At 52.7% G+C, this 25,453-nt stretch overlaps 2 protein-coding genes across 4 annotated transcripts in view; one reads left to right on the top strand and one right to left on the bottom strand.

Moving 5' to 3' along the window:
* Thra (thyroid hormone receptor alpha) overlaps positions 1–18,159 on the top strand; it is a 27,519-nt gene extending 9,360 nt beyond the window's left edge. Inside the window, 9 exon segments of one of the 2 annotated variants that reach the window (NM_031134.2) lie at positions 2,458–2,812; positions 5,327–5,394; positions 6,112–6,212; positions 10,161–10,308; positions 11,053–11,258; positions 12,090–12,236; positions 12,732–12,990; positions 13,476–13,603; positions 17,319–18,159. In NM_031134.2, the coding sequence (NP_112396.2) occupies positions 2,760–2,812; positions 5,327–5,394; positions 6,112–6,212; positions 10,161–10,308; positions 11,053–11,258; positions 12,090–12,236; positions 12,732–12,990; positions 13,476–13,603; positions 17,319–17,687 (1,479 nt within the window). In that variant the 5' untranslated portion in view covers positions 2,458–2,759 and the 3' untranslated portion in view covers positions 17,688–18,159. 2 annotated transcript variants of the gene reach the window in all.
* On the bottom strand, positions 17,099–24,312 carry Nr1d1 (nuclear receptor subfamily 1, group D, member 1). 2 transcript variants are annotated; one of them, NM_001113422.2, is made up of 8 exons: positions 23,799–24,312; positions 20,874–21,212; positions 20,520–20,608; positions 20,282–20,426; positions 19,357–20,000; positions 18,876–19,061; positions 18,202–18,412; positions 17,099–17,581 (listed from the first exon to the last, which is right to left on the bottom strand). In NM_001113422.2, exons 1-8 carry the CDS (start codon positions 23,827–23,829, stop codon positions 17,382–17,384), a joined length of 1,845 nt encoding a protein of 614 aa, NP_001106893.2. In that variant the 5' UTR covers positions 23,830–24,312; the 3' UTR covers positions 17,099–17,381. The 2 variants fall into 2 exon arrangements, with proteins under 2 accessions (NP_001106893.2, NP_665718.2); NM_145775.3 differs by lacking the exon at positions 23,799–24,312 and adding an exon at positions 21,744–21,954.
* Positions 24,313–25,453: the final 1,141 nt, after the last annotated feature.

Raw genomic sequence — 25,453 nt, forward strand, 5'->3', positions numbered from 1 at the left:
CAGAACAGTCTCTATTGTCCAGCCCCCCCAGAATGCTCCTTGCTGTTGCCCCTCTGTTCTAGCCAAGAGCAGTAGGCCCCAGTGCCCAGCCCTGGGCATCCCCACCCACTTCTTCTCCTCCCCCACCTCCACCCCTTAGGGCTGGCTATGCCATTATAAATTTATAACAGGAATTTCTCCACAAGCCAAGAAAAACTTGACCTACTTTCTTGACGGCTCCCTGGGCTAAGTCTCCCCACTCACCCCCCCAACTCCTGTCCAGCCCCCAGTGCCCAGTCCTAGCCTGGGGTGTCAGAGACAGAGTGGGCCCCTTTCCTGTGCTCCTCCTATTCTCTCCACCCAGGGGTTGCCTGAGTGTAGAGGCCTGTCCTGATGCCCTGCCCCTACCCAATGCCCTGCCTTATCTCTGCCCCCTCCTCTGGACCGACTCCTTATCAACTCAAGGGGGTGGGGCAGGGGGGCCCAAGGCAAGGTCTCTGGTACAGCAGCCACGTGAGTTGTACGTGGGAGCCTTACCCTTTGTCTCCCTCCTTTATGCCTGCACCTGCCTAAGTGCATACACACAGGAAGGCACAGGTCTGCAACAGGGTCATGGTGGGCAGCTCAGAGGAACGGGAGGTGGGGGCTCGGTCTAGCACTACCCCAGCTCCTAATAGCAGAGAAAGGCTTGCTTTAGAGACTGTGACGTTGTTGTCCCCAAGCCACCTGCTTCCTAGCTGCATGAACTTGAGGGAATCACCAAGCCTTCTGACTCAGTTTCCCCATCTGTTAAGTTCATTTTATTATTTCTTTTAATGTTATCCTGTTTTGTTTTTGAGGTAGAGGGCCACTGTATAGACCAGACTTGCCTTGGATTTGTCACAGTCCTCCTTCTCAGTCTCCTGAGTACTGGGACTATAGGTAAACATTATTAAGTCTGGATCCATCTGGGGGAAGAAAGTTTTTTTTTTTTTTTTTTTTTTTTGCTTTAAATTTTTTTTTTTTTCAGAGTGGGGGACCGAACCCAGGGCCTTGCGCTTGCTAGGCAAGCGCTCTACCACTGAGCTAAATCCCCAACCCCAGTTTTTGTTTTTTTTTTTAAAGATGGGGTCCTTAGCCCAGACTGATCTTAAATTTACTGTGTAACTAAAAATGACCCTGAACTCCTAATCCTTCTACCTCTAGCTCCTAAGTGTATACAGACAGGAGGGTACAGGTCCTGCAACAAGGTCCCAGTGGGCAGCTCAGAGGAACTGGAGGTGGGGGTGTCTAGCACTTTGGTGACGCACACGCCCGGCCCTTCCGTCTGCGGAGTTCCCGTGCCCCCTTCAGAAGACACAGATCTGTTCAGTCAACATCTGCACGTGATATTTCCCTTCTTCTTCAGCTAAGTCAGCTGATTCTGATCCTTAAACGGGACGGTGGGATTTGAGACTTGCTGTGAGAGATTTAAAAACCCTTAAAGGAGTAAGGCGTGGTAATACAGCAGCCCAGAAGGAGAGGCAGCTGGATTTCTGTGAGTTCTAGAACAGCCTGGTCTATATAGTGAGTTCCTGGCTAGCCAGGGCTACACAGTTGAGGCCTAAACTCAAAAGAAAAAACAAACCACCAAATCCTCAAGGGGCAGGAACCGGGGTTTCATTAATGCACAGGAAGCTGAGAGTCACTTCTCATTCGCCTCTGTTGCCTCCTCGCTCCTTCAAGACATAGTGTGGGGTAGGGATACAAGCTGGAGGTAGAGCTCTGGCCTAGCAGGTACAAGGCCTAGGGTTCCATTCCCAGGCTGCCCCACCCCCAGGAGACATTAGTGTGAACGAACATTCATAATCCCCATATGCTATTCCCCTGCCCCACCCTGCCTTTGTGGGGACCCCTATGCCTGAGAGGCAAACTGCTTGTCTCAGCTCCCCTCTTGCCCTGTAACACTGACGAATCCTAAGAAATCTTGGTTAAAGGGTGGTAACAATGGCTAAGGTTTAATAGGCGCTCATAAAGGGCCAGGCATTTGTTTGAATGTGAGAATCCAGACTTGTTGCCTGCTGCCTAGATGACCTCATTCTCTCCCTTCATCCCTCCCTGTGTCTGGGGCCTGCGTTGTAGCTCTCCAACTGCACCTGTGATATGAGGTTATTCTGGTCCTGTTCCTATGCCTCCCCTCCGTTCCCACCGCCATCTTGCTCTAGGCCCCTGAAAGCTACTACATATCTCCACCAAACCTTTCTCCCTGGCACACCGCTACGGCAACTTCTTTTTTTTTTTTTTTTTTTAAAGATTTATTTATTTATTATATATAAGTCACTGTCTTCGGACACACCAGAAGAGGGCATCTGATCTCATTACAGATGGTTGTGAGCCACCATGTGGTTGCTGGGATTTGAACTCGGGACCTCTGGAAGAGCAGTCAGTGCTCGTAACCGCTGAGCCATCTCTCCAGCCCTACGGCAACTTCTTACCCCTGCCTCTCTCTTCTTTCCACAGGTATCTCCAGACAGGACAAGTCTCTGAAGACTTCCCAGCCCCTAACCCAGTACCATTTACCAAGCCAGCTTGCCCCTAGCTCTCCCACCTGCCACTCCCCAGCCCCTCTAACCACCGGCCCTCCCGTTTTTTTGGGGCACAGGGCATGGTGTGAAAGGCTGAGTACTGAGGGGGATACTATGGGTGCTGTCCCCTAGGGCCTGGGTGGCGGGGGGTGGGTGGCCTGTGGGCGTGGGGGGGGGCAGTGTGCCCACCCCAGTCTCTTGGCGTGCTGGAGGGCATCCCGGATGGAATTGAAGTGAATGGAACAGAAGCCAAGCAAGGTGGAGTGTGGGTCAGACCCAGAGGAGAACAGGTAATGAATGGGCCTGGCGACCTGGTCGTACCTACTCATAGCAGCAGACATAGACAGCTCTCTGGGTAAAAGAGAGCTGGTCTCTGTTTTAGACACTGACTTTTAAGCACCCCTGGAAATGGACCTGAAGCCAGCAAGCCTGCTGTCTGTCTTAGTCTCGGGGTCGAGGGCATGTTCCTATGTCTCAGGGAGTTAGGCACTCAGATTGAGAGATGCTCATTTTGAAGGAGGAAGTGGTAGGAAACAGAATCATGACAAGCAACAGACACTCGGCCCCTTCCTTGACAGCGCAGGGCCGTCTTAATGGCCCCACCCCCACACATTGTCTCCTCTGGTAGTTACTCTCACTCGAGCGAGTGTGACCTCAATGGCCTTGCCATTTTGTTCTTTCTCCCAGTCCATTCACCACCTGACCACAAATAAGCGTGTTATCCGCAAGCCAATGTGCATGTAACATAACATTTCCGGGGACAGGCACCAATAACTTTTGGTCACAGCCCACACTTATTTTTGGAATCTATTGGAAACCCCACACGCTCTTCCTTGTTCATGGTCAAAGGCGGGCGCTGCCATGCAGCTCCTCCCAGGAAGTGGAATTACACATCAGCTACGAAAGTTTTGCTTCCACACGGACGGACGAGGCGGTGTCACCTTGTACACACACAGCCAGGGAGAGGTTACCACTCATTTGCACTGCCCTAACCTACGTCAGTTTAGAGGGTCTCTGCTTTCCCTATCTGCTCCAAGTGGCACAGAGCTCTATCCCATTTGGCATGGTGTCCCAAGAGCAGGGTACATCCTGTGCCTATGGCCAGGGAAATAGTTGGGGTGGGGTGCTCTGGGGAGCAGTGTAGCTAACTGTTGTCTAGGAGAACAGATCCTGAGCCAGAAGGCCGGAAGCTTGGCCAAGCAAAGCCCTTGTGCCCACGACCGGTGCCTAAGACCTTTGGAGGGTCAGAAATAGTAGATGGAATTTGGGTTGTGTAAGTGGGGCACTGGTTAAGAAAGCCCCTTCCCCAAAAGCCCTCTTCTCATGATTAGACTTATGAGACAGACTGATCTCCCCATGTAACCGCCACTTGGATCTCCTATATTTCTCTGCTTACACTTCTGGGAGAGCCTGCTCTTAGGTCCTATAAAAAGGTAGAAATTAAGTTCCTAGTCCCTCAGAGCTGAGGCACCGCTTCTCCTAGCTCTCCCCTCCCCCATGACTATGTGCCACCTTGTGGCTATGCCTGGTACAGCACCCAGAGGCTCTGAGGCTGGCAATAGCCAAAGCCTCCTGCTGCTCAACTTGAACCTAAGTGGTCTGAGTTTCCCTGCTCTCACACTACCAGAAGGCCGGAGGCAAGCCTGACCTTCCAGCCTTGTAGGAACCAGACAGGGGTAATCCCCAGGGTGTGTGAAGCACAAGGCTGTCTGTGACCGTGACCCTGGCCAAGGTCACTGTGTCAGTGTGTTGGGAACTGTATCAGGCCTTAGGAGGAGGGGCCCTGGAACAGGGCACACACAGGGTGGTTGTGGAAGGTTATACAATCCTTGCATGCGTAGAGGCTTATGTAACCCGTGTGTACTGAGGTTATGTAACACATATGTGGAAAACCTGGCAACATATATGTGCAGTGGCTGAGAGTTGCTAAAAATACCTAGCACGGAGAAGCCCAGGGTCTTTTTCCTGGCTGCTTCCAGCAAGGCACCCCCGTGTATGAAAGGCCCCTCGGCTTTCTGATTTGTTAAATGGGGGCCGTGAGCAGCGCAATCCTGATATTTTCAGTCAGCATGGGTTATTTAGTATGTGTGCATGACCTAAAAATTGAGCAACATGTTCACATGGGAAGAGAGGGACGGCACCATTAGGTGCCTGTCCAGAGGCTTCGATAGCACATGGGCACGTACCAGAAGCCATAGAACACATTTGAGAATGCCCAGAAAATTGCATGAGATTGTAGATCCCACAGCTTATTACCATACTTGGGTTTATATTGAAGGCTGCATAGTTATTCACACATGTGGGCGTCATATTGCATATATATATGTATATATATATACATTTGAAAGGTTACATAGCTTTAAGAATATTCTAAGGAGCACTTCAGCATGTTTGGCATAAACTAAAGGCTTAACTATGTGAACGGCCCATCCTATATATTGTGGCTGAATGTATATATGTGTATGTGTGCCTCAGAGCAGTGTCTTCATGTGGGGGGGGGTTTAAACATGATTGCATGTGAGGTGTGTGTGTGTGTGTTTTGGGGTCTCATAGCAATACTTGTCTGTGTGAGTGTGCTGGGGCCTCAAACATGGTTTTGGCCCCATCAAAACCCCTTATCTCTCCCACGCGGCCACCAGATAGCTAGACCCTTTCTAAGCTTCATCAGCTGATATAGGGGTGGGAGATAGAATAAGGGTATAAGACAGGGAGAGCCAGGTCTGAGGGGGAGGGGGTGGAAGTCTCTTAGGTGAGAAGGGACTGCCCAGAGGCCACTCTGATTCTTCCCACTTTGCCCCATGCAGTGCCAGGTCACCAGATGGAAAGCGAAAAAGGAAGAACGGCCAATGTCCCCTGAAAAGCAGCATGTCAGGTGAGCCTGGCTGCATGTGCCCTCCCTTTCCCTCCCCTCCCCCCAGTGTGGAGCATACTTGGCCTCCTCCAAGGCTAGGCCTGGACCTCCTATGTCTCTCAAGGGAACGGTCTACATGGGTTGATTTGTCTGGGGGTGAGAGTGGTGATTCAAAACCTATCCTGGCCTTTGAGGAGGACATGGGTCAGGAAGGGCCTCTTGGACCCTCCCATGAGCTTCTCATCAAAGGTTCCACCAGATGGGTTGTTTCTTCTCCCAACCCCCTCTGCTATTCTATCCCCTAGATGTAACATGGAAGGAAAAAAAAAAAAAAAAAAAGCCCTACCTTGGCCAAGTACCACGGCACCTACCTTCAGTTAGAGCCATTTAAGCCACTGACAGGAGGATTGATTGGACAGGGAGGGGTTCAAGCCTGCCTGGGCAACATAGTAAGGTCCAGGCTCAAAATATAAGTACATGGAAGTGGGCCAGGCCCCTGAGTGGACAGTCAGCAACTTCCATTGTATATATATCTGAAGAGAAAGAGATGGACAGTCCCCACCCCCTCCTCCCTGGACACGTCCCCAGGGCTTTTCCTTTCTACTTTGAGAGAAGGAGCCCCTCCACGGTGCTAGGCTGGGGGATGACTGAGAAAGGTAGAGTTGGGTGGGTACAGTATAGGAGTTGCTCCACTGGGGTCCGCCCTATGCCCACTGCTTCTATCCTTTCCCCTCCCAGGGTATATCCCTAGTTACCTGGACAAAGACGAGCAGTGTGTCGTGTGTGGGGACAAGGCCACCGGTTATCACTACCGCTGTATCACTTGTGAGGGCTGCAAGGTATGGATGAGCCGTCCCCTGTCCCTCCCCTGTTGCCTGATTCCCCTTGAGTCTCACATGTGGCATAATTCGGTCTCTATAAGCATGTGACCTACAGTGTACCTGTTAGATCCTTTTTCTTCCCCTGCATTTATCCGATCACTTGTTCGTTCATAACCCTTGCTGTGACACTCATACGCCATGTGTCTAACCTCTCTGAGCCTCCGTTTCTTCTTTGATAAGATGGGGGTGATCATGCTACCTTCACCATAAGCAAATTAAAGGAGCTAGTTCACCTGGCCCAGCTTTAAAGAGCTGCAGAGGGGTGGGAAAAGGGTATATGGCAGAGGTAAGAATCATAGATGATGGGCTTGGGGATTTAGCTCAGTGGTAGAGCGCTTGCCTAGCAAGCGCAAGGCCCTGGGTTCGGTTCCCAGCTCTGAAAAAAAAGAAAAGAAAAAAAAAAAGAATCATAGATGACTGTGATAGCCTTTAACACAGTGCCAAGCATGTAAGAACACTTAGGGTCAGACATCATTCATCCTTAGTGTGTTAAGAATAAGGGGTGTGAAGCTAAGTGTACTACACATCTGGGATTCTAGCACTTGGGAGACTGAGGCATGAAGACCATGAGTTCAAGGTCACCCTGGGATATATGGTTGGTTCTGGACCAGCCTCAGCTACACAGGAAGACACCGTATCACAAAAAGAATGCCCAGTGCAGCAGCACACACCTTTAATCTCAGTACCCTGGAGGCACAGGCAGTCTGATGCTTGTGGGCTGAAGCCAACCTGACTGACACAGCAAATTCCAAACCCTGAATCCAAGGGTACACAGTGAGGCCTGTCTCAAAAACACAAAAAAGAGTGGGGGATAGAGTATACATTGTACTCTCGGACTACTTGCAGCCTACCGAAGAAGCAATCTGCAAACAGGATCAGTGTCTTTCAGAATATAAGTCACGGAGGCTGGGGAGTTGGTCCTGTGGGAAAAGTGCTTGCTGCACGATCATGAAGTTGTACATTCAGACCCCTCGACTTTCATGTACAAAGCCAAGCATGGCAGCATACCCGTCCGTAGTCCAGAACTGCGAGACAGAAAGAGGAAGATGCCCAGGGCCTCCTGGCTCACCAGTCTACCTTGTCCTTAGCCCCTTAGTGAGACCCTGTGTCACATACAGAATGAGGTCCAAAAGGTGGAGACGGGTTGAAGAGGATGCTAGGTGTTGACCTCTGGCCTCCATGTGCACATACACACACGTGCACATACATTCGTGTCCACACACTTGTGTTCATGCACATGTATATATATATATATATATATATATTAAAGATTCCTGGTAATTATGCATACCCTACTTAGTCCTAACCTTACTGTGGCAGAGCCCAGGAATCTGCTGTTAACAGGAGGCCCGGTGCTCCCAATGTTCTAATGAAAAGATTAGAACCTGTGCTGAGGGCTCACAATGGAGACATGGAACAGATGATGGCCAAAGGTTTCTTTTTAGCAGAGGATTAAAGGCCACAGACTTGGAAAAGCCTATTAAATTTAACCTATGTAGCTTTTCCGGGACTACCACCTCCTGCAGGTAGAGGTCTTTCCAGAAAGAGATCATTTAAAAGTGACACCAGGCATGGTGGTGCATGTCTATAGTCCCATATTCAGAAGGTGGAAGCAAAAAGATTAGAAATTCGAGGCCATCCTAAACCAAATAGTGAGCTTGAGGCTAGCCTGGGCTACATAAGACTCTCTCTCTTTTTTTTTTTTAATTAATTTTTTAAAGATTTTATTTATTTATTTTATATATGATGAGTACACTGTCACTGTCTTCAGACACACCAGAAGAGGGCATCGGATCCCATTATAGATGGTTGTGAGCCACCATGTGGTTGCTGGGATTTGAACTCATGACCTTTGGAAGAGCAGTCAGTGCTCTTAACCACTGAGCCATCTCTCTAGCCCATAAGACCCTCTTTTAAGTCCAGCGGTCATGGCACATGCTTTTAATTCCAGCACTTGGGAGGTAGAAGCAGGCAGATCTCTAAGTTTGAAAAGGCTATCCTGGTCTACAGAGTGAGTTCCAGGACAGCCAAGGCTACACAGAAAAACCCTGTCTCAAAAACCAAAACCAAAACCAATCCAAAAACACCTCTCAAACTAACGCATAAAGGCTTACACACACACAATGCAGAAGCATGAAGTTTCTCGCTCTTCCTGTCAGCCAAACCAGTCCAGATCCATGTCTCATAGCTGGAACTATGTTCCTGGAAATAAGAGTAGCAACGTAGCCAAGAGCAAGGATCCTCAGCTTCAAGGACATCTAGGTCCCGGAGGAACCTGCTCCGAAGACAGAGGTGCCCCTCTCCACTTCTAGAGCTCGTGAAGAGTGAGGTCTGGGAGTCTTTATCTTGGTGCAATAATTTCATTCACCCCAGATCTGGACTCTCAGACCTTAGCGTCTTCTAGAGAAGGCTCAGTTTTGTTTTGTTTTAATAATCGCCACTTAAAAAGAAAAGGTTTACTTACTTATTATATATGAGACTACTATAGCTGTTTTCAGACACACACCAGAAGAGGGCATCAGATCCCATTACAGATGGTTGCGAGTCACCATGTGGTTGCTGGGATTTGAACTCAGGACCTCTGGGTGAGCAGCCAGTGCTCTTAACCACTGAGCCATCTCTCCAGCTCAAGAAGGCCCAGTTTTGGGGTTGGGGATTTAGCTCAGTGGTAGAGCGCTTGCCTAGCAAGCACAAGGCCCTGGGTTCAGTCCTTAGCTCCGGAAAAAAAAAAAAAAAAAAGAAGGCCCAGTTTTGACATGGAGGTTAAATGCAGCATGCCACATGCCTGTCACAAAGTAAGCTTCAGCAGGTATTAGAACTCACCTTGCTGTCGTCCTGATTCCTCAAGTGTTTCCTTTAAGACAAAGACTAAAGCAACAATTTGGGGGAAGAAAAAAAAAAGTTTCCAAGCTATTAATGTTCCACTCAGTGCATTCTCGTGGATACTGATCTTCCTATTTTATAAATCGTACCTGCACAGATAAGAGGCAAAATAGTGTCTATGAGAATGCTTCTGGGATCAGCATTGCCTTTACAGCCATTAAGCAAGATAGGCAAGGAATTAATCAGACTTTCTAGGGCTGGCGATGTAACGCTGTCAGTTGACTGCTTCCTCAGAGTTCCCAAAGCCTGGGTCCCATCCCTAGTTCCACATAAACCAGCTGTGGTAGCGCATTTGTCTGCAGTCCGGCCACTCCAGAGTTCAGAAGCTCAAGGTCATACTTGGCTACATATCAAGTCTGAATCCAGCCTAGGCTGCATGAGGCTCTCTGTCTTGAAAAAAAAAAAAAAAAGATACTTTTTGTTTGGTTGGTTTTCTCTGTGTAGTTTTGGCTGGCCTGGAACTTGCTTTGTAGACCAGGCTGGCCTCGAACTCACAAGAGATCCACCTGCCTCTGCCCCTTGAGTGCTGAGATTAAAGGCCTGTGTCACGACCACCCCGCATAATACATTTAAAAAAGTATTTAAAGTAGACTTCTAAGACCTCATCGCACCCTACAGCAGCCCAGGCCCAAGGCCACGTCCCACACTCATTGTTCTTACTTCTGCCAGTACAGACTTTGCTCATCTCTCTGCAGCCTGAGGGTAAGAACATGGTCGTGTCCCCCCACCCCCATCCCCCCACCCCCCCACCCCCGGTCTTTTGGCCTGGCAGGGTCCAGCAATCCTGGGCCCACAGTGACAGGAGAATGCCAGGTGACGTGTATTTCCCTCACCTCTCCCCTACTCGGTGAGCTGTGTAGTTGGTTCAGGAGAGGAAGTCTTAATGGCGAACCCTGCTCCATAAGCCTCCACCCTAGGGCTTCTTTTTTTTTTTTTTTTTTGGAGCTGGGGACGGAACCCAGGGCCTTGCACTTGCTAGGCAAGCGCTCTACCACTGAGCCAAATCCCCAACCCCCACCCTAGGGCTTCTTTCGCCGTACAATCCAGAAGAACCTCCATCCCACCTATTCCTGCAAATATGACAGCTGCTGCGTCATCGACAAGATCACCCGGAATCAGTGCCAGTTGTGCCGCTTCAAGAAGTGCATCGCTGTGGGCATGGCCATGGACCGTAAGAGGCACCCATGGGGCAGTGGAGTTGGGCAGCTAGGATGGGGTCGAACTCGAGGGTAGCAGATCCCTTCCTGGATACCTTTGGGGCAGGGTGGTCAGGACGATTCTAAAGTCTTGGTCCCAAATTGCAAAGGATTTGGTACCCTGATCTCAAAGGAAATAGAAGTCCTGTGTAGTCTTTATTAATTTTTAAAGATTTATTTATTTTATGTATATGAATGCCCTATGTGTACACCTGCAGGCCAGAAGAGGGCATCAGATCATATTATAGATGGTTGTGGGCCACCAGGTGGTTGCTGAGGATTGAACTAGGGACCTCCAGAAGGGCAGACAGTGCTCTTGACCACTGAGCCATCTCTCCAGCCCCTCCTGTGTAGATTTGATGTATCTTGCCACTTGATGACCTTAGAGAGGGAGTTGTTGAGTAGAAACTCCCATACATATAACCTAACCCACTTCCTGCTTCCCAGGGAAGGTACATCCAAATGAGGAGGGGCTTTTTCCTCAACTTTAGGTCGGTCAGCAGGGTCAGCTAGCAAGTCCCCCACAGCTCAAACCAGACCCTGTTATTCCTTGGATCAGCCTAGTAGGAGTTGACTTGGCCCCAGTGATTAAGCATGGTTTCTGTAGTGCCACCCTATTGCTAAGTGATTCGGGAAGTCACCTGACCTTTGAATCAGGGCGAGTGATTTCTGAGCATTGGAGGGGGTTTGCCATGCAAAGTGTCTTTTTCGGTAAACAGTGGTTCTAGACGATTCAAAGCGGGTGGCCAAACGCAAGCTGATTGAGCAGAACCGGGAGAGGAGGCGAAAGGAGGAGATGATCCGCTCGCTGCAGCAACGACCAGAGCCCACTCCTGAAGAGTGGGATCTGATCCACGTTGCTACAGAGGCCCATCGCAGCACCAATGCCCAGGGCAGCCATTGGAAACAGAGGCGAAAATTCCTGGTAAGAAGGCATGCATGCGCATTGAGAACTCAGAGGCTCGACTTCTCTTGGAAACCTCCTTGGTTTAGTCCAGCCCAAAGCTGGTGCTCTGTGCCTCTTGGCAGTTTAGACTTTGTACACCTATACATAATCCTTTGCTTTCTGGGGCCTGCCCGGTCCATCTAATGAGCTGCTCCGTGAGAACTGGGCCTAATCCTCTGAATTCCAGGGTGGAGCTAACCCACAGGGACTGGGGACATAGTCACATTCACAATATCTTGGGCCACCTGCAGGGCTCCAGGTGTTGTGCTCAGTGCTCACAAAGCTGACGGCCAAGTGAATGATTGGTTTGGAAGATGGACCAATGGGTTCTTGGTTCTCTGGTAGAGGATGCTAAGGGGTGGGGAATGCACTCATAAGCTACCCAACACCAAGCAGATGTGTTTGCAAAGGACTAGTTGTATGACTCTGGCCGTACCACTTAGCTGCGTGTCAAAGTGCTGGTGATTCTGATTTCCGTGTAGATTTGTGGCAAGGATTGGCAGGAGCTTTGTAGAGCAGGCGACCTACAACTTGGTGCCATGCTTACCCTTACTGTGGCTGCGTTTTTATTATAATTTACTAACCAACCGTCCACACCATTATCAACACGAGTAAGTTTGAAACGCTGGCTCCGGTCTATCCTCTGCCCCCAAAGTTGAAGCCTTGGGGCAGAGACAGAGCTGTACTGCAGGCTCCACTGGGACTTTTTCCCCCCCAAGCTGCCTTGGAGCTCCCCCTGGTGGGGAGGGAGTCTCTGTGAGCGGTTAAAAGGGGTCTGCAGCCCCAGCTGACCCTCCTCTCCCCCTCTAGCCGGATGACATTGGCCAGTCACCTATTGTCTCCATGCCGGACGGAGACAAGGTAGACCTAGAGGCCTTCAGCGAGTTTACCAAGATCATCACCCCGGCCATCACCCGCGTGGTGGACTTTGCCAAAAAACTGCCCATGTTCTCCGAGGTGAGTGGCAGATGGAAAGAGGGACTTGCTAGAGGGAACCTAGGGCCACTTCCCAGGTCACAGAGCCTCACTGGGTATTCCTCTGATGTTCTCTGGACAGGGAGTGATCCTTGTAGACCAAGATATTCAGCACACACACACACACACACACACACACACACACACACACACTCACTCACTCCTAGAGTGACCATTTTACCTCCAGGCAGTGTGACTCATCTCCTCGTTCTGCACAGCACTAAGTAGAAACAGGCTGCCTTTACGAGTACGAGCTGTGGGACCTCGGCCAAGTTACCTATAAGCTCTGTACTCCAGTTTCTGAAGAGGACTGGGAGGATGATGGGGCCACACCCTTAGACATAGCTGTGAGGTTTAAAGGTTTAAGTGCAATAGTGCATGGGTAGGCATAGCCCAGCACAAGGTGGGGGAGATTGTGGGGCCTCGGGGAGGATGTACTGACATGGTGGTCTGGTCTGTGGTCCCGCTGTTCCATAGCTGCCTTGTGAAGACCAGATCATCCTCCTGAAGGGCTGCTGCATGGAGATCATGTCCCTGCGGGCAGCTGTCCGCTATGACCCTGAGAGCGACACCCTGACCCTGAGTGGGGAGATGGCGGTTAAGCGGGAGCAGCTCAAGAATGGTGGCTTGGGTGTAGTCTCCGACGCCATCTTTGAACTGGGCAAGTCACTCTCTGCCTTTAACCTGGATGATACGGAAGTGGCTCTGCTGCAGGCTGTGCTGTTAATGTCAACAGGTATCTTGCTGTGGCCGAGCGGTGCCAGAAGTTCTCAGGGCTCTTGCTTGCCTCTCTCTAATTTTGCATAGGTCCTGTCTCATCCCTTTCCTCCCAGGCTCCCGCTCTGTAACGGAGACCTCTGCCCTGCTAGCCTGTGCCCCATTATATTTTCTTTGCCCTCATGTTGGGTCTCCAGACTTACTTATTGCTTCCAACCCTTTCTCTGCCCTCTCCTCTCTGCCCTCTCTCCATTTCCCTGTCTTCCTTATGGACTGCTTCACACGCCCAGTCCAGCCCTCAGTGTCCCTCCCTGAGCTGCAGTCACCTCTTCCTGCTAAGTGGTTGCTACTACCCTCGCCCCTCAGTGCTATTTTCTTCCCTTGATCCCTCCCAGCCTCTCTGACTCAGCGTTCATTCATGCTTGCCCCCCCCCCCCATGTTTTCTCCTCTGGCTGTCCTAGACCCTCTAGTGCTCACACCTCACGCCTTTCCCCCCCCTGCAGACCGCTCTGGCCTGCTGTGTGTGGACAAGATCGAGAAGAGTCAGGAGGCCTACCTGCTGGCGTTTGAGCACTACGTCAACCACCGCAAACACAACATTCCGCACTTCTGGCCCAAGCTGCTGATGAAGGTGACTGACCTCCGCATGATCGGGGCCTGCCACGCCAGCCGCTTCCTCCACATGAAAGTCGAGTGCCCCACCGAACTCTTCCCCCCACTCTTCCTGGAGGTCTTTGAGGATCAGGAAGTCTAAAGCCTCAGGCGGCCAGAGGGTGTGCGGAGCTGGTGGGGAGGAGCTTGGAGAGAAGGGACAAAGCTGGGGGCTGAGGGAGAACCCCCATCTCTTCTCTCCTTCCTCCCGTCCTTGGATAGATACAGCTCCCATACACCCCTGCACCGCCCAGCCCCCTCAGAACCTCCAGCCCTTGGACAGGGCGACAAATGAACTTGCTATGAAAGGCCGTGTGGGAGGCTGGGACCCAAGTTCTAGAGTCTCTGGGACCCCAACCTCTAAGAAAGTAGGGGAAGGGAAGAAAGACTGAGAGGGACAAGCCATCTTGACTGTAGGGTCAGGAGGAATGAGGAATAGGGGCAGGTGCCCTTACTCACCCCTACACACACACAGGAGAGCCCTGCCAAGTTCCTTGGCCTAGATTTCCCTTCAGGCCACAGGTCTCTACTTCCCCAAATACCTGGGTCCTGGGTGCAAAGGACAGCTTGGCTTGGCTTAGCTCCTCCCCTGGAGGCTAAAAATGGTAGTCATCCTAACTGCACTTTGGAAACCAAGAGAGAGGGGAGACTATAAATGAAGAAAAACTAGACAGAAAAAAACAAAAACAAAAACAAAAAGACAAAAAAAGAGCGTTAGAGAGAGAGAGAGAGAGAGCGAGAGCGAGAGAGATGATATTAAGTTATTAGCTGAGGCTGGCCCAAGGGGAAGGATCCTCCCCACCCCCACCCTTCCCCACACCCATGCACTTTGAGAGCTGCCCTTCCAACCCCCAGAGAGAAATGCCCCCGGCAGACCTACACAGGTAGGGCTGCTGCTCAGAGCTGTGAGAGGACACAACAGGGTCCCAGCACCCCCCCTCGCCTTGCCCCCACCCTCGTGCCCCTTTGGCACTGCACCCCAGTACTTCTGCTCTCTGCCACTTGTGCCCGCTGAGTTCCATCTACCTCTCACGCTGGATGCCAGCTGGCCCCTCACCAGCCTGCCCTGTTGCCCACACAGCTCCCCTTTCAAGTGCCCAGCCCGAGGGGCCTCCTGTCCCCCTCTTCCTATACCTTGGCACCCACACAGGAAAAACTGTGGCCCGGGCTCCTTCCTTCTTCATAGCCTGCAGTATTAGCTACAATCCAGATGCTGCTGTGGGGGGTGGGGTGGGGTGGACATGTGTGTCTCCAGAACCTCCACCCTTGTGGGACTCCTGTTTCCTGTCTGTCTTTGGGGCTCCCTTTGCTCTCCTTACTGACTCCCACTGATGCACTAGCCCAGACCTAGGGCAGGTTGGCATGCAGTGGGGATGTTTCTATCAGTGGCACTTAGCTGGGGCCCAGGGGAGGAGGCAGTTGGCTCTCCTCCCACTCTCTGAAGCTCTTTAGGCCAGCCACCCCTCTGCCCCTGGGAACCCTTTCCCCTCTTCTTTTCTAATTCAGGGACTTTGGCTTGAGCCACCTCCCACTCTCTGGTGAGGAGTGCTCTGTGGTCTGCACTTGGGTGAGCTGCCCCCTCCCCCCCTTCCCTTGGCTAACAGCCCACTCCTCTGCAGAAAGAGAGAGAAAGAGAGAGGGAGGGAGGGAGGGAGGGAGGGAGGGAGGGAGGGAGGGAGGGAGGAGGCGCCCCTCCCATAGTGGAAGGGAAGGGAGAAAGAGGAGCAGAGCAGACCAGTGGCCCTGGGCTCAGGGCTTCGTAGTCGGCAGGGATGGATGGGTGGACATAGACGCCCCCCCGAAGCCATGGGGAGTGGGGCGGGGGCAGGGGAGGGGTGCCAGGGCTTCCCGCGCTTTGCACTATTGGGGCAAAAATGTCTTAAGCGGTGGGGAACCTGCCACCCCACTCTGACCCTCAGCCTGCCACAGCCCCTACACACACACACACACACACACACACACACACACACACACACCACACCACACCACACCACACCACATGGAGGGCAATGCTTTGCTGTTCCCAGGGCAGCGTCCTCTGCCACTGTTCAGGTGTTCCAAACCGGGCAGAGGGCCTGGAGGAGAATCTCCTGTCACCTGTGCATGTGCCTGCCCCACCCCTTGGGGCCCCTGGGCCACCTGTGCTATCTTTGTCTCTATCTTCCTTCTCTCTCCCGGGGTACTGATTTCTGTATTCCTCCAGTCCCACGGATGATACTCTCATACTTCCCTCCCCTACCCGGGGGCTCAGTGGAGTTCCTAACCTGCCTGCTGTCTCCCTCCTTCCCCTGACTACTCCGCCCCTCCGTTCCCATTCTCAGCCATGGGCATGGCCTCTTACAGGCACTTGGGAATTCCCTTCTCCCCCAATCATATGAGCTGTGAGCCCTTTGCCCCCAGCCCTTCCCCTTCCCCTCAGTGATGTGGAGTGTATGTGTGTGTTCCTACGTGTGAATGTATGAGTGAATACATGTTGTGGGCGGAGCCAGAGAGACTCAGGAGTGCCACGCACCTGCTCTAGAGAGGCAGCTGTCCCAGTCCCTGCCGTGGAAGTGGGGGACAGGGCCCTCTCCTGGGGGCCATTGGTGCTAATGGGGGGATGGCCTTGGCATGGGTGCTTAGCATGCCTTCCCCCAATGTTGGCCCGGGGCACTAGGGCAGGCCGGGTGGGGCAGCAGGTGCAGTATTGATGGGAGGGATGGGTTGCTGGGAGAAGGTTGGGGGGGGCCAGGCCAGGACAAGGGGGTGCCAGAGCCATGACCACTACCCTGCCCTACCACTGCCTCTCCATCTCAGTATTCCCCCCCACCCCCATCACTTATAACACACATACCTCATCCAGCCTCCTCCCTGCTCAGACTTGGGGAGGGTGGGGGAGGAGCCCCTACCCCTTCCCCGGGTGGTGGGTCTACAGGGCTGGGAGAGGGCAGGGCGTGTGACACAGACACCGTCCATAAGGGGGAAGATTACTTCCTGCCCTAGGAACTCCTGGGTGGAGGAGGGGGACACTACCCAGAGGCGCTACTGAATGTATGAGAAGCTGGTGCTGGGGTGGGGGGAGGGGGTTGTGGCTAGAAACAGGGAAGGAGGTAGACAGGTCCCTTTTCCCCAGAGATGGGTGGGACCGGTAGGGGTGACTTGAGGGGCTCCTACTCCTGCCCCACAGTTGACAATCAGTATGTCTGTTAATGTGCGATTTTTCACCCCGTTGTGTTTTGGGTCAGGATTTTAAAGAAAGATATTTTTATGGTAATTGTTGCTCGTCTATTTTACTATATATTTATGTAATAAATATATGATGAAAATAACCCCCGGGCACCCCCCCTAGACTTGCGTGCTGTTTCCCCATATTCTCCCATCTGCTGGCAGAGTACCCACCCCACAAGCTGACCAGATGGAGAGGTGCCCCCCAACCCCCAGCCTTGGCAGTAGTCCCCCCCCATTCCCCAAACGAGAGCACATCACAGAAGCCAGCTCAGCTGTGAACTATTGGATTTGAGACAGGAACAGAACAAATCGAGGGGCCAGAGGAGGGTGGGAGAGCAAGAGTGGTTTAAATACGGGAGGAAGGGAGCATGGGGGTGGGGGGGAAGAGTTATTTACAAGAAGGCTCAGGGGGCCAGAGGCTCATCTTGGAATATTTTATAACAATATAAATAAGATTCTGGTTTGCTTTTCCTTTTCGTCTCGTAAAGGAGAGAGAAGTGCAGAGTTCGATTCTGTACAAGGGGGCAGCGGCAGAAGGCCGGCCGGGCGGGTCACTGGGCGTCCACCCGGAAGGACAGCAGCTTCTCGGAATGCATGTTGTTCAGGGTCCGCAGGTCCGGCAGCTTGAGCAGCAGTTTGGTGAAGCGGGAAGTCTCCGAGGGCCGGTTCTTCAGCACCAGAGCCCGAAGAGCCCGCAGCAGCGTCTCCTGGAGCTGCTCCACCGAAGCGGAATTCTCCATTCCCGAGCGGTCTGTGGGGAAGACGACAGCAGTGAGGCAAGCTCCCTGAGCTCCTCTTCCTCTGACGAGGACACGGAGGTCTGCGAGGACCTGGCAGGCAAGGCAGCCTCTCCCTGAGGCCCCTTGGAGGGCGATGGGGAAGGAGAAGGAGCATGCTACTCCTTCTCCAGGGCCTCTGCCCTAGAGCTGGGCACGCCCACATGCTGGGAGCAAGGCCACAGGCTGGCCGCCTCCCACTCAAGACCACCCTCCTACCCCTGAGCACGCCACACGTGGCCAAGCTCCCTTGTTATTTGTTCTGTAGTTCCCTCTGCCTGGGATGCCCTTCCCCCTCTCTATGCCTGGCAATACCTTGTCCCTTTGAGGCCCCACTCAAGTGTCACCTCCTTCCCCAGCTCTCCCAGGCAGAAATAGTTGTCTGTGCTTACGTGGTTCATGCTTCTTCTGTGACACTTCTCGCTGTTTTATAATTAGTCGGGCATGAGTCTGTTTCCCAAGCTAGACTGTGTCTGAATCATGTCTGTAGCCCAGTGCCCAGTGCCGGGCCTGGCATAGAGTAGGAACTCCATAAAAGGTATGTTGAATTGAACTGCGTGTGCCTCCTCCAGGGTCAGGTGAGAGCTTGGCTTACCTGCAGAGACAAGTACCACTGCCGTGAAAAGGCCCAGCTCCTCCTCAGTAAGCGCCAGAGAGTTGAGCTTCTCGCTGAAGTCAAACATGGCATTGAGCAGGTCACCCATGCCCATGGCACCGAGCTCCTGCAGGCTGTAGGTTGTGCGGCTCAGGAACATGACTGTCTGGTCCTTCACGTTGAACAATGACGCAAAGCGCACCATCAGCACCTGAAGCGAGCACAGTCATTTTGAGCGAGGTGGGAGGGGCGTTTTGCCAAATGACCCCGCCCCCTAGAGCCTGCTGGCAACTTTGAGGGGCGTTTCCTTAGACTGCCAGTAAGGGTGGGTCAGTCTCTGAATGGTCATTGAGGGATGCCGGTGGGAGTACCCGCTACTTCTGGACCGTATTTAACCAAGGATCACACGCTCCTGTCTTAGAGGAGGGGAGAGTGTGTCTTAGGTTACTCGGATGCAGTGGGTTTGGGGGACACCAGCTTAGGAGATAGAAGTCCCACAAACCCTGAGGTGGTGGTGGTGGTGGTGGTGGTGGTGGTGGTGCTAAGAGATCCACCTCTTAGGTCAGAGAGCTAATACAGTGCCAAAGACTCTGGCAACCCCTTCCCACCCTAGTCACACTATTCTCCTGGAGCCTTCTCATAGTTGAGAGCAGAGATCATAATGTACCGCTCACCTCAAAGGTGCCAGCCTTAAGCAGGGTCACCTGGTCGTGCTGAGAAAGGTCACGGAAGCCGGGGATGTGTTTGGCAAATTCTACCACCTCCCGCACAGCGGGTGTGAAGCTCATAGAGAAGTCTTCCCAGATCTCCTGCACAGTCCGGCCACTACGTCCATGGGGATACATGTTCATGGGACATGCCTAGGGAGGAGTAAGGAGGGGGTGTGTTAGCCAGGTGGGCTCCCCAGTGGGACTGGCTCCAAGTACTGTCTGGGCTAGGAGCTATGGCCCTTGAGAATGGGCCTCTCCCTTAAACAGTAATCAGGCGCCAACTGGTGATTAAGGGTTCTCAGGCAAAACCCAGACTCCGGGGTAGAATGTCCTTTCCTGGGCAGAAGGTATCCCCACCCTCAGCGTCCAGGAACACTGGCTGTCTTTCTCTAGGCCCAGTCTTCCAGGCCCCCTCCCTCTCTCCACACTGGCTCCATGCCCTCACCAGCAGAACATTCTTGGTGTTGCCTTGCCGTAGACCGTTGGCAGGTGCCTTGCCTTCTGGGGCCGAGTATACGTGGGTGGGGCACAGGCGATGCCCATTGCTGTTAGGCTGGTGGCAGCTGTGGTGGGCAGGGCCAGAAGGCCAGGTAGGAGGGTAGGAGGAGGGGCCCTGGCGTAGACCATTCAGTGCTTCATTATGACGCTGAGCCGCCAAAAGGTTGTTGTCGTTGGGGGTAGACGGGCATCCCTGACTCTCCCAGCACTGTGGAGTGGTAGCCGGAGGGCTACCTGATGCATGATTGGCATTGAAGTTGCCAGGTGAGGTGCCTAATTTGTCATGGGCATAGGTGAAGATTTCTCGATGGGCCCTGGCCACCTGGGATATCACATCCTCCACGGTGGGCTCAGGACTCGGGGATCTGGGTGGTGTCAGCTGTTGTGGGAACTGAGAGAAGCCCACCAAAGGTGTCGGGGCTGGTGCAGGAGGTGGTGAGGGGCCCACGGAGCCTGAGGTGGGGTGCGGGGCAGGTGAGGTCTCTAGAGGGCACAGGCTGCTCAGTTGGTTGTTGGCCAAGTTCATGGCGTTCTGCATCTCAGCAAGCATTCGTTGCTTCTCTCTCTTGGGGATACGTCCAAAACGCACAGCTGCGAGAGGGTGAGAACAGTGTCAGGAAGTTCTGACGTACTCACATGCCTCCCTTCCTTCCTTCCTCCTGAAAGGGCAAGCCCCTGAAAGCCTGGGGTTCCACCTAAAAAACTGAAACCAGCGAGGCCACACACAAGGTTAACACCTGGGCATCCTTCACAGTACCATGAGTCTCAGTGCCCTGGGTCTCAGCTTAAGGCTCGTCTTAAATGGAGGGGTGAAGGCGGAAGCTGGGTGGAAGGAACCGGGGCGAGGAGGAGACGTGGGACACGGGCCTTACCGTCTCTAGACATGCCAACGGAGAGACACTTCTTGAAGCGACACTGCTGGCAGCGGTTGCGATTGATACGGACAATGGAGCAGTTCTCGTTTTTCAAACACCGCTTGTACTGGATGTTCTGCTGGATGCTCCGGCGGAAAAAGCCCTGGAAGACAGGGACGGCTAGTGTGAACATCTTCGTCAAAGCGGAGGAGCCTGTGTATCGCCTACCCAGGTCCTCGACCTCAACCGGCCTCACCTTGCAGCCCTCGCAGGCATGCACGCCATAGTGGAAGCCTGAGGCCACGTCCCCACACACTTTACACAGTAGCACCATGCCGTTAAGCTCTGTGGGAAGAGACAGGCAGAGGGTAAGCAGAGAAGCCTGAGACACGGACTCTCTCCAGAGGCTGAAGGTTCTAGGAGGGGAAAGCCAGGGGGCTCTCATGTCTAGGCGACTCAACTGGGACTGGCTAGGAGCTAATACAACTCTTAAGAGAAATCCCAAAGACCAGAACATAGACCCCCAAGAGTAACTGTCAGATAGAAACCAACTAACGACTGAGTCCTGGTTCACTTCCCTTTCTTCTGCATCGGTTGGGCATTTACTCACTGGTAATGTTGCTGGTGCCCTTGCTGGGGGACACTCGGCTGCTGTCTTCCATGGCCACTTGTAGACTTCCGGGGGGGCTCCCATTATAGAAGGAGGAGGAAGATGATGATGATGATGAAGCAGAAGAAGGGGAGCTATCATCACTGAGGCTGGGTGGCACAGTGCCAAATGAGCGGGCAGGGTCCTGGGTGAGGGAGCCAGTAGGTGATGGTGGGAAGTATGTGGGACAACCTTGAGTCAGGGACTGGAAGCTGCCATTGGAGCTGTCACTATAGAGGGACTCTGGGCTGGTCCGGCTGGGGGAGGATCCGCTGGAGCCAATGTAGGTGATAACACCACCTAGGAAGAGAGCACGAGGGGAGGGTATCAAGCATTGTGTCTGTCGTTCAAGGACGCCACATAACCATCACCAAATCACTGCTAAGACCGCCTAACCTTGGAATGATATGCAATTCTCCCACATAAACTAAATGTAGCACTGTCGGTCAACCTAGTCATTAGAAGAAACTCTCCATCACACACTGCTTATGATAACCAAGTCCCCCCCCCCAAAAAAAAAACCACTCAGGGGCATTTCTTTGCACAATACACTCAGGTTCTGGTTTGGGTGGGGGCTGTAACTCCAGTGGGCATCTCATACATGGGAAGAACCCATGGCCTAGCTGCTTCTGGGGGCTGGGGGGTATCAACAGCAGCTGGGGACTTAGTTACTTAGGGAGGAGATAGGCAGCTGACAGCCATTCGTAAGTTAAAAAAAAATACTAGCCACTAGTTCTACACCAAGACCTATCCAGTGACGGACCCTGCAGCGTGAAGGGTAGCTAGCCTAGAGTAAAGAAAAGAGAGGCGTAGAAATGTTAAGACAGTCACCTTTCTTTCAAACCCAAAGACATATTCTCATAGAGTACTGCAGGGAAGGACTCTGTTCAGCCTGGCTCTGGCCTCCCAAGAGTCACAATGACTCTGAGTACAAGAGACTTAGAAATGTGATATGGAGATAAGACTCAGATGAGTTATAGGAGGTGAGAGGGAGAAACAAACTGTCCAGCCTGGAGATTTAGGAAATTCCCCTTTCAGGTCTCAGCCGGGTGATAACTTTAGCCCTGTAGCCACTCAGCAACTCTGCTCCTCTGGTTCCATTGCTGGTCAGGTGATTCTGCTCCCGCGGTATTCACAGAAGAGAAGGGCGACTTGTCTGCCACACCTCTGCCAAGCACTTAGCTTGGCCTACCATGGGTGGAGTGGAGAAAGGGGAGGATCCCCAGACACGTGTGGGAGCTGACACATGCCATGCCACCGAGCCTACAGAAGCACATGTCTTGCTCACCCACTGACACACACTAAACTAGGCAGGGCAACCTTAAAATAGCTCAAGGTTGGTCAGGGTGAACCCTGCCTGTAAAATAGTTGCAGAACGGCTACTCGGCTACGGTTTCACGGCGGGGTTGGAGGATGGGTTATTTATGTGGACTTAAATGAACTTGACCTAGTTTATCCTGAAAGAGGGCATGAGAAAGTCACTCAAAAAGTCTTCCAACTTGAAGTGAGGGGCACTGCTCAAAAGACCCTACTTCTAAATCTAGACCTGTATTGCTACCAATTGGCTTTCCGACATAGAGGAAATCAACTCTCTTGGTCTCAGTTTTCCTTTTTGTGTGGGGACAAAAAAAACCCCAGAGTGATGCAAAGTAGTATGGTGTCAACTTTGATTCTAAGGTGTTCGTATTTGGGGGGAGAAGAGATACCTGGGGAACAGTAAAACTTTGGGCATGAACGTGGGAAAGCTGGGTCTGGATGCAGAAAATTGATGTAGGTACGATTAGCATAAAGGGGATAAGAATGATCTGGTGTGAGGTTTCGCTGGGACGCATAAACTTGAGGCCAAACAAGACAGGGGTGCCCCCATCTTACTCAAGTCTCGGTCATAGAGGGTAAGAGGGCCAGGCAGTCTGAGAGGAAAAGAAGCCAGGCGGGGGGCGGTGAGTCAGCCCAGCTTCACCCAGATCTAGGCGGCGAAGGGCGGGGCGGGAGGCTGGCCCTCAGCTGGCCTCACGTCCCCGCTCCACGTGTGCCCCTCGCACGTGGCACCCCAACGAGGAACCCCGGAACTCGAAGCACCGCCTTCTCCGGTTCCCTCCTGTCGCAAACAAAACCCCGCCCTCGCCCCGCCCCTCCCAGGCACCCTAGGTCGAAGGCTGTCCCTAAAACCAAGCTGGGCTGGAACAACTGGGGGGAGGAGAGAAGGCAACACGCGTTGCTCGGGCAACTTAAGGGGCGGAGCTCATTATGTAACGAGGCCGGGAGGCAATGACCAATGGGATGGCGGCCACGGCTTCTACTGAATGAAAACAAATGCAGCACGTGGGCCCGGCTCTGCAGCCATGTGAGCCCTTCCCGGGCTAAGTCGCTGTGGGTGCCCTGCCTGGAGATGAGTCCCAAGCACCCGACTCCTCAAACGGAGCTCCCCACTGCCGCTGAGGATTCCCCAGCGAGGTGTGACCCATTCACTCAAACCCACCAGCCCGGATACCCCCGCTGCTTCCCAGACTCCCTGGAAGTAGGCTAGAACTAGAGGAAAGAGAAAAGAGACAGGCATACTTCAGCTGCAAGGAGTGGGCAAATGGGGACGTTTCCGAAGGTTACTTCAAAACGCTGAGTCTCCCTGAACTCTTCCACTCGCCACTGGTATCCACCCTCCATTTCATCTGCCCTCGGATTCCGGGGAACTCAGAGGGGTGGTGGTGATGCGTTATAGGTACATTAGTCCCGGCCAGAACAACCCTCTCTAGAGATCTTATCTGACTTTCATCTCAGTACATAACAAACACCGGCCAGAGGGAATCCCCAATCCCTTACAAAGTTCCTCTTCATAAGCCATGGATGGAAATGGAGACAGTGACAGAGCAAAGATAAGAATCTCAGTACCTGTGTTGTTGTTGGAGTCTAGGGTCGTCATGTCTTCACCAGCTGAAAGCGGTCATTCAAACTGGACCTTGACACAAAGTGGAGGTTGTGGTGCCCTCTCTCGCCCCGTGGGCAATGGCTGAGAGAGACGAGTGAAGCCCGCAGTTCACAATCAGGATTCTAGGCACCGAGCAGTAAGGTCTTGGGGTGGCTATACTGCAGCCCTCCAGAAGGGTAGGATGCTGAGGCAACCGAGATCTGATTTGCATGGGAAGAGCAGATAGAGTGTGTGTGAAGAATCAGCCTGCAGCAGTTCTGGCTATAAGGTAGCAAGGAGAGTCGGGTCTCTGCAGTGCACCGGATGCCACTCCTGAAGGCTCCGCAGCGAAGCAGGGTAGTGAATCTGGAGCTCCGGGTGCAAAAGTCCCAAAGGGAGAGAAGCTGCAACCAGGAAGTAAGTAGGTGATGGAGAAATGAAGCACCCAGACGCAAAGAGAGACGTGTGCCCTGCTACGTTTCCTCAGCAGTAATATTTCACTCTGCCAATCTCAACCGCCTTTTGCCCGAGCCTTTCCCTGGGACAGAGGGCTCTGCGCAGGCGCCAGCAGCCCAGGGTTCCCGGGCCGCACGCGGCACTGGAGCAGGTACCATGTGATTCCAGGGAGCGCCTCGTGCCCCAGTGACACACTTTTCCAGCAGCGGGCACGTTGAGCTCTATGCGTCTGCGCACCGCCAAGATTGTTGGGATTTGTAGTCTACTGACAATGTAGGCGGAGTGTGCACATTCCCCCTTTCGGCTTTGCAAAAGTGCTTGCTGGCAGCGGGGAGGAGCTGAAAGTGGACCGGGGTGGGGTTTTCTGAAGAGTCAGGGTGGCGTGTTTGGAAAGCCTTGTATGGCAAGGGCATGTGAATTCCTGGGGAGGGCCTGGCAAACTTTACTGCTCTGTGGAAGATCAAAGCTAAAAGGCCCTTTCTGCAAACCTAGCAAACGTGAGAGCTTCACGTGATTGCAGAACTGACCTCACCCTGAGGTTATTGGTGACAAGGGAGAGAAAGACAAGCTGGGGAGGGAGATTTCCCTTAAGTAAAGAACTTAAATAAGCAGGTTTTTGTTATGGTGACCAGGTGGGCGACAAGCAGTGTGAACCCCTTTCCCTTCTACACCCCAACCCCACCTCACCCCACCTCCCCCCCGCGGGTAGGACTGGCATAGCACAGGGATATCCCTAGGGACTCCTTGTTTGCTTATATGACACCACACTGCCCACTCAAGTGACTTTGGGGTGAGTCATTTCCCTTTGTCTGGGAACTATAAAGGAGAACAGAGGGAAAGTGCTTTGAGGTTCTAATGTAGAGAGGGGGTCTGCTCCCTGCAGGACTTCATGATAGCAGAAGTCCACAGATTAGAGAGGACATGAGGATCCTTTAAATAGCCCCTCCCATTGGCAGGACGTGGTGCCTCATGCCCACAATCACTGTACTTGAGAAGCTGAGGCAGGAGGACTGCCATGAATGCCATGCTGGCTTGAGCTGCATAGGAAGACCCTACTAAGCAAGGAGGGGTGAGGATCTTCCCTCCTCTTACCGAAGAAGGAAAGGGACTGACCCTAGGTTAAGCATCCACTGGTTATTTCTTAGGAACAGAGACAACGGATAGATGAGCAGATGGAATATGT

Source organism: Rattus norvegicus, chromosome 10 (genome assembly GCF_036323735.1).
Source record: "Rattus norvegicus strain BN/NHsdMcwi chromosome 10, GRCr8, whole genome shotgun sequence".
In the NCBI taxonomy this organism is placed as follows: domain Eukaryota; kingdom Metazoa; phylum Chordata; class Mammalia; order Rodentia; family Muridae; genus Rattus; species Rattus norvegicus.